Source organism: Antrostomus carolinensis, unplaced genomic scaffold (assembly GCF_000700745.2).
Source record: "Antrostomus carolinensis isolate BGI_N321 unplaced genomic scaffold, ASM70074v2 scaffold27015, whole genome shotgun sequence".
In the NCBI taxonomy this organism is placed as follows: domain Eukaryota; kingdom Metazoa; phylum Chordata; class Aves; order Caprimulgiformes; family Caprimulgidae; genus Antrostomus; species Antrostomus carolinensis.
This window is the reverse complement of record NW_010317511.1, coordinates 1098-9196: the sequence shown is the minus strand read 5'-3', so window position 1 is coordinate 9196 and position 8099 is coordinate 1098. Positions and strand designations below refer to the sequence as shown.

The window sequence follows — 8099 nt, the reverse complement described above, 5'->3', positions numbered from 1 at the left end:
CCTACACCAGGTCACACAGGAAAACATCCAGGTGGGTTTGAACATCTCCAGAGATGGAGACTCCACACCCTCTCTGGGCAGCCTGTCCCAGGGCTCCAACACCCTCACAGGAAAGAAGTTTTTCCTTCAGTTTGTCTGGAACTTCCAGTGTCCCAGTTTGTGCCCATTGCCCCTTGTCCTGTCACTGGGCACCACCGAGAAGAGCCCGGCCCCGTCCATTTGGCCCCCACATTTCAGATCTTTATAGACATTGATCAGATCCCCTCTCAGGCTGCTCTTCTCCAGGCTGAAGGGTCCCAGCTCTCTCAGCCTCTCCTCCTAAGGCAGGTGCTCTGCCGTGGGTCTGGATTTCTGGATGAGCAACCATCAAAGATGTTTTGCCTGGTGACAGAGGTCTGAGTTGCTGGTCTTGGGTGGACAGAAGCTCCTCATTCCTGTTTCTCCTTTAGATTTCAGGTACAGGAAGCAGAAGGAATCTGTGCAGGGTAAAGGGACAGAGCTAAGACTGAGGAGCAGGCTTTCCCCATCACCCCGAAAATCTCAAGGACGCCCAGACTTTCGGAATGGCTTCTTCCTGGAGCACTCTGACAGCTCTCCTGTCCAAGAAGAGCTGGAGAAACCATCAGGAAAACGCAAATGTAAAACCAAACACCTGTCAGGGATCTGTGATGAGGGGAAGGTACGGCTGGGACCGATGAGGGGGGACGTGCATGGGGAGAAGAGGGAGAAGGGGGATCTCCTGGTAGTAAGCTGTGGTATTTCAAGGAGTTGTATTCTTTTTCCAGGGGAAAAGCTGCTGGAACCAACCCAAAATGCGGCCTCTGAAGAAGCCCCAAGAATTGTGGACACTTTGTAAGTCACGTCGGGTCAGCCCAGGGAGTTCCCCTGAAGTGCCCACAGCCCAGAACGTTCCTCCTGGAGCTCGGAGGCTGATTGTCAACAAAAATGCAGGGGAGACCCTTCTGCAGAGAGCAGCTCGCCTGGGCTACAAGGTGAATTTTGGTGGCTTCTTCTTCATCCCCTGTGCTTCTTTGTCTGGGTTTGTGTGTAACCAGGCCTGTGATGCTCTCCTTCCTGTAGGATGTCGTGCTCTACTGCCTGCAGAAGAAGAGCAGTGACGTGAACCATCGCGACAACGCTGGCTACACGGCCCTGCACGAAGCCTGCGCCCGAGGCTGGATCGACATCCTCCACATCCTGCTGGAGCACGGAGCCAACGTGAACTGCAGCGCTCAGGATGGCACACGGTGGGGCAGTGAGAGGGGGATGTCTGGGGGAGCCCTGAGAAAGGGGTGGGGGGCAGGGAGCAGGGCATGTTTTTCAGGATGAGCTGTAGGTCATAGAATCATTGAATCCCAGACTGGTTTGGGTTGGAAGGGATCTCAAAGCTCATCCGGTCCCACCCCCCCTGCCAGCAGCAGGGACACCTTCCACTAGACCAGGTTGCTCAAAGCCTCATCCAGCCTGGCCACAAACACTTCCAGGGAGGAGCAGCCACAGCTTCTCTGGCCAACCTGGGACACTGTCTCACCACCCTCACACCAAACAATTCCTTCCTCACATCTCAGCTCCATCTCCCCTCTGCCACTTTCAAGCCATCACCCCTTGTCCTGTCACTCCCTGCCCTTGGCCAAAGTCCCTTCTCAGCTTTCTTCTAGGCCCCCTTCAGGTACTGGAAAGCTGCTATTAGATTTATCTTAACCCAAACCAGATCATTTGCTTTGCCACCTCTTCCAATCTCTTCTCTTTTTTTTATGCCAATGCTTCTGTCCTTGCAGGCCCGTCCACGACGCAGTCGCAAATGACAACCTGGAAACCATGTGGCTTCTTCTCTCCTATGGTGCTGATCCCACTCTGGCCACTTATTCTGGGCAGACAGCTGTGAAGCTTGCCACCAGCGAAGTGATGAAGCGTTTCCTCTGTGGTAGGTGCCAAGCCTGGGGTTGGCAGTTGCTTCCATCTTCCCCATCTGGCAGCACACAGGACCAAATCTGAGTGTCAAGGGGTTTAGAAGTGCTGGAGCAGCAGGTGACTGAGTAATCTGAACTCTCTCCTGTCATGTGTGTGTTTTTACCGCCCAGTTTTTAATTAGAGAATTGTAGATTGTTTTCCAAGTAAGATACAAGTCACTTTTCAGTCTTTAATGAGCAAGGAGATGGCAATGCCCTGGTCACACAATTAAAGATGATGCTGTGCATGAAGCTCGGAGATGCTGTTCCACAGTTCCTGGTTCTGCTGTATGACTGAAGTGAACATACTTGTGCTGCCAAGTAATGATGCCTTCTGCTTGAAAACAGCTCTGCCCAAATGCTGCCTGCCCACTGTTGTTAGAAAGGACCATTTTTGGATCCCTATGGCTGAGAGTGATGTCTGCCTTCCCCCAAGATGAGTGTTGTGGCTTCTACACAACAGCAAGGAAGAGACAGCTAGAGTAGTGGTGCTTCACAGGTAGATACGAGGCAGAAAATCACCAGTTTCTTTAAAAAAAATCCTGTTTACCAGCTATCTGTCTCTGCTCTTCCAAGCTCAACTGTAGATCCAGTTGTTGGTGGGTGTAATTTTGAACTCAAAACAACCCTGAGAACCTTTCTTTCCAACACACTTGGTCTGAAAAGCTTCTATTTCATATTCTCAAGCCTGGGGTCATGTTGTCCTCTCCTCCTCCTTACTTTTCTTGCAAGTTATGGTTCATTTTTTGCCATAATGCAGAACTGCAAAGTGGGGAAAAGCAGCAGAGGTGAAGTGGCTCACCCAGGATGGATGGATATGTGTGCCAGGATCGTGCTTTGACCAGCAGATAAGCATTAACCCTCTCATTTTTATTTATTTTTCTCTTTAGATTACCTTCTGGATCTCCAAGGACGCAGTGATGGAGATCCTCGAACAGCGTGGGACTTCTACAGCAGCTCTGTACTGGGTGAGTTCAGTCTGGCCCATTTCATTGACAACAGCAGAGCAGAGAGAGGAATAATGCTGGGTAATGACACATCATTCCCTCAGGTCTGTCCTTGTCCCTCCTAACTCACATCTTGGAGATCTTAGAGTGTTGTTACATGGTGGGACTTTTTCTTTGGGAAGCTCCATGTGTGGATCCCTCCAAAGAGGCTGAACACACCATGCAAGACTAGAGTCCAAGGTGCTGCTGGTGATTCCTGAGGGTCTTTGGTTATCAATCCCAGAGCACGGTGTTCCTGTAGCAATTCTTGTCACTCCCCCTGTCACCAGTCATCAAGACAAAGCCAAGGAAGGCAGAGGACATACTTATTCCTTCAAGGTGTAGAAGTTTTGAACTTCTAGGTTAATTACACTGGCAAGCTAAAAGGCTGTTGGTTTTTAGTTTCTCACCTCTGTCATTTCTCCTCTCATTTCTCCTCTCATGTCACCTCTGTCATGTCACCTCTGTCATTTCCTTCTAGAAATTAAAAAAATCCTCTTGGTAGATGACTTATCCTTGGAGGACTCTGATATCTCTTCATTTCAGAACAAAAGAAGCCCTGCACTCCATTGTTCATAGGCTTTTGCACCTCAGACATGCCAAGGAAACTGTTCAGCCTCCTTCTTCTGGATTTCTCACTCTTGAAGCTATCACAATCCTTTAAGAAGAAACCTCTTTACCACAAGAAAAATGGTTTTATTTTGATTGTAACATTTTTTTTTTAAGTAAAGATATTACCCCTTTTGATTTATCACTGATTCCCACTTGGATTTCTCTGCTGAACAAGGAAGGAAAATGCTCTGTGGTTTTGTGGGTAGGAGAGTTTGGCTCTCTCTGGTTACCTGGGTTCTTGGTTACTCAGAGAGCTTGAGTTCTACTATCTGCTCATGTCCTGTTCATCCATCTCCTTTCCTCCTGAAGATCCTGGCATGGGATTGTAGCCTGCCAGTTCTCATACCTTCTAGGAGACTTAGAAAAGTGCCATCTTGGTGTTTTGCTTTTCATACCTCCTAATGCCTGAAATGAAACAGGTGGATCTTGGAAAAATGAGATGATTGTGTTCCCTTCAAATCAGCTGCTTGTTTCAGTTCTTTCTTTCATCTCCATATCCCTCAGCTTGTCTTAAGAAAATCTTGTCGTGTCTTCCTACATTCCTGCCCTCCACTCCTGCAGGCAAAAGGAGGGAGATGATGGTTTTTTTCAGTAGGCAAACCATCACCATCTTTTGGTGGTTTTTTGGGAGGGTGAGGGGTGTTGGGATGTCATTAGTGATGGCAACTTGGCCAACACACAGAGAATCTCCACAGGGAGTGTTGGGGATTGCAAATCTTTTACTTTCCCTGGACTTTAGTCGAGCTTTTCAGAGTATTTCTTCATTTGAGGGTGGAAAAAAAAGACTGCCTTCTCTGTTAACCATGTCCCACCTCTTCCAGTGGGACTTCACACCAAATCCTGACCACTGTGGATGTGTCTCTCCTGGGTCTGGCATTCACATGGTGCCATCTGTCAGGTTCTGTCTTTATTCTCTCCTGTGCTACCTGGAGTTGGTTAACAAGCCAGGCACTGCTTGTACTCTTCCCTAGAAATGTCATTTCATCCTTGCTCCCAAGATCCTTCCAGTGTTGGTTGGGATGATGCTGCATCTCAGGTTCTTCAGACTTTAACCGCTACCTCTGCACAGTAAGTGGGAGAACGTAGGTTCCTCCTGGACATGAGATTGATGATCCCTGGAGAAATGTCAGCTGCACCAAACGTTCTGAAACCCTGTGACTTTGGGGGACATGTTGGTCTCTGGCTCAGAGAGAGGATGGCAGAGATCCCAAGCAGAGGCACCACCACGCTGCTGCCAGAGGGTCACGCTGCCCATCCTTGCATGGAGCATTCCCTGTGCTGCCCGTGACACTGCGTGGCAAGTCGTGGCAAGGAATTAATCCAGCTGGGAAGTAATCCTGTATCCTGGCAGGTCTGTTTTCAGCGGGCACAGAAGAAAAGGAGCTTTCTTTTCATCCACACCCAGCTCAGCTTACAGCAGCAGCAGCGAAAAGGCAGCGTTAGTTTGCCTGGTGTGAGCTGGCAAGGAAGAGCGAGGTGCCCCTGCCTGAGCCAAGGGGCTGGTTTCTTTACTCTGGTGTTTACTGAGTGTTTTGAAATGAGCCCTTTTTGGCTCAGTTACCTTCAGTCATCACCTCGAGTCACCAAGAGCAGATATTCCCCAGGGTAGGGAAGTACCTGGTTTTGCTCTGGAGTAACGGAGCCGCTCCCAGCTCTCACAGGTAGCAAACCAGCTCAGCAGCAAACAGTTCTCCTCCTTCGGTGGTTCACGTCCTTCAGAATTTCCCTTCCCATCAGATCCACCAGCTGAAGGACAAAGGAGAAATCCCAGGTCCCTGCTGGATCTGTTTCTATTCTTCGAGGCAGGAACGTTGTCCACATTTTCCTTTAGATCTGCAAATCTCTGGGGGCTGAAAGGTAATGAGGGAAGCCAGGGGTGTGGGATCTCTGAGATCCGAGCATGGTAAAGTCATCAGCATCTTGCACTCCCTCTGTGCTCCTGTAGCTCCAGACACGAGGTCCCACTCCAGGGTGTTGTTCCACACCTGGGAGGAGCATTGTTGTCCCTGATTGTCTCCCCAGTTACTCTGCAGTGGTACAGGATGTTCCTGTTCTCATCGCAGCCTTCGCTCGAGCTCCTGGACAGGATTGAGTGGGAAGAGTTTGCAGGACCATATTGCTGCCATATTAAATGTATTTCACTCTTTTTTCTTTAATTGCTCAAGAAATTGGAGAGGGGTTTTTTTTACTGATGGCATCTGAGCTTTGCCTAGCAGTGACCAGTGTTCACATCACTGATTTTTATCTGATTCTACAATAAGTGTTGAAGATTTCAGCACCCTGTTTTTTTTTATTTCTTAGGGAATTTTTAATTTTCTTGGCAGGACTACGAAATAATCTCATTTCATTTTTTCCTGAGACCCTTTTTGAGCCCGTGTCTCCTGTCATCTGCAGTTGTTTCTCCATTCCAATAACATTCTCACTGGGTTCACAGAGCACTATGGTGTGTGGAGCTTTTTCATGCAGCACATCATAAGATTTTAAATTTTTTTAAGTCTTTTCTCTCATTTGTGGTGTTGGAACTTTTGCATGATTGGTTTATTTGCTCCTCACCAGCACATTTGATCTGACTTCTCTCTAAACCTCTATTTTCTGGATGTTTTTGGAGTTACCCCCATATTATCTCAGCATATCCCTAGATAACCTGCTGGCATCTGGGTGGAGCAGCAGAACCCTGTGCCTTCCTTTACAGGATCTATGCAGATAAAACATCTCATATGTCCACCTCCTTCCTCTCTGGTGCAGGTTCTTCCAGGCTGAGAACCAGCTATGGGACTGAGGACATTTCAGGGAGAGGCTGGGAGGGTCACCATGTGGTTGACCCAAGAAAAAACTGTCAGTTGATGTGTTTTATTTTGTAAGCAAGAGGCAGAACCTCGTCTCCTGTGCAGGATCAGGGTAAACCTGAAGGTTCCTGTGATGACATCAATGTTCTTTCTGGCAAACCTGGTCGGCCAGTGTTGTCTCACTGTGCAGAGCAGCCAGTGTTCACTCAGTTCCTCCGAGATGAGGAGCAGGAGGAACCCCTGGGACTTGACTCTTCCAGTTGCTGTGACCTTGTGGGAAGGTGCACGTGAAATTGTGGTGGTGGCCAGTCTGGTGGTGGTCAGTGATGAGCACAGGCTGGTGTGAAACTCTCAGCAATGCCCATGTCTATTTTGCTTGTTGCAGAGGGGAAGGATAGCATTGGATACGATCTTCTGCTCAACCCTCCAGGAAGTTCAGACCAGGAGGAAGAAGAGCAAGAAGCAGACAACTTCATGTTTGAATTCTCAGACAAGCCACTGCTTCCCAGCTACAACCTCCAAGTGTCTGTCTCTCGAGGGTGAGTGTCTTTTCCTGGAGCAAAGAGCATTTGGGTGACATTAATGCTGGGATGGATTTATCCAAACGAGGGCAGGTGTGAACATCAGGCTGAGGTGAACCACTGGGTGTGACTGTGGAGGAACCTTGGGGGGAACACTGGTTTGGATGAGCACTCCTATGGTGTGGACATGCTTAGAGAAGTTCCAGCACCGTTGATGGCTGGCACAGCACAAAGCCTGTGAAGTCCTTCAGTCCCTGTTTCATAGAATCCCAGACTGGTTTGGGCTGGAAGGGACCTTCAAGCTCATCCAATTCCAACCCCCCTGCCATCAGCAGGGACACCTTCCACTTAGACCTTGGTTTCCTTGGTCTTGTCCTCCAGAATTAATGAAAAGAGGAGAAAGACTTTGGGACTTACAGGGCAGGGAGACCCATACATGGGGGATCCAAGCAAGGAAAGACCCCTTTGTTTTAAGAAAGGACAGATTTAAGAAAGGACTTGTTTTAAAACAAACCCAAGAAGCAGCAGAACAGGTAAAGCCAGAAAGGCGGTTGGGTTTGTGTCAGTCCTCCCTCCTGCACCTCCTGTGACACTGTGGCTATTGCCTTTGCTTGGACTTCAGGGAGGAGAAGGGTGACTTGGAAGAAGAGGCAGGCACAGAAATGCTACTTTTTTTTGTTGAGTGAATTTCTGTGCCACCAATTTCACCTTGGCCAAGAGGGACACGTGCCAGCATCCAGGAGAAATGGCTGGGTGGAAAATGGAGTCCCTGGTGTGGCTTACCTCAGGGTGAGGGTGCTTATGGACAGCTTTGAAGGTGTAACTTTCACACCAAGGTCCCTGTCTTGCTTTGGGTGCTTTGCAAAGATGTGACCTGCAAAGCAGCCATCAAACCCAGGCGAGGTCACCTACGCGTGGTCTGTCCAGACCCCAGGAGACCATGGATCTCACTGGAGGTGGTGAGGTGGGCAACGTGCCCATGGACCCCTCCACCCCTAACCCACAGTTCTCTTGCCATCCTCACAGGCCCTGCAACTGGTTCCTGTTCTCTGACGTGCTCAAGCGGCTGAAGCTGTCCTCCCGCATATTCCAGGCTCGCTTCCCCCACTTTGAGATCGCCACGTTGCCCAAGGCAGAGTTCCAACGCCAGGTCTCTCTCAGCCAGGTGTTGGCACAGGAGGAGATGCCAGAGAGCCCCGAGTCAGCACAGGGCACTGCAGAGACAGTGGAGCTGGTGCATTACGA

At 49.3% G+C, this 8099-nt stretch overlaps 1 protein-coding gene across 1 annotated transcript in view; it reads left to right on the top strand.

Moving 5' to 3' along the window:
* LOC104525453 (BCL-6 corepressor-like protein 1) overlaps positions 1-8094 on the top strand; it is a gene marked incomplete at both ends in the record, with an annotated part of 10384 nt that extends 2290 nt beyond the window's left edge. Inside the window, 7 exons of the mRNA XM_029085119.1 lie at positions 450-679; positions 786-992; positions 1081-1247; positions 1779-1924; positions 2840-2917; positions 6719-6872; positions 7881-8094. Of these exons, the coding sequence (XP_028940952.1) occupies positions 450-679; positions 786-992; positions 1081-1247; positions 1779-1924; positions 2840-2917; positions 6719-6872; positions 7881-8094 (1196 nt within the window). The remainder of the gene's footprint in view (positions 1-449; positions 680-785; positions 993-1080; positions 1248-1778; positions 1925-2839; positions 2918-6718; positions 6873-7880) is intronic.
* Positions 8095-8099: the final 5 nt, after the last annotated feature.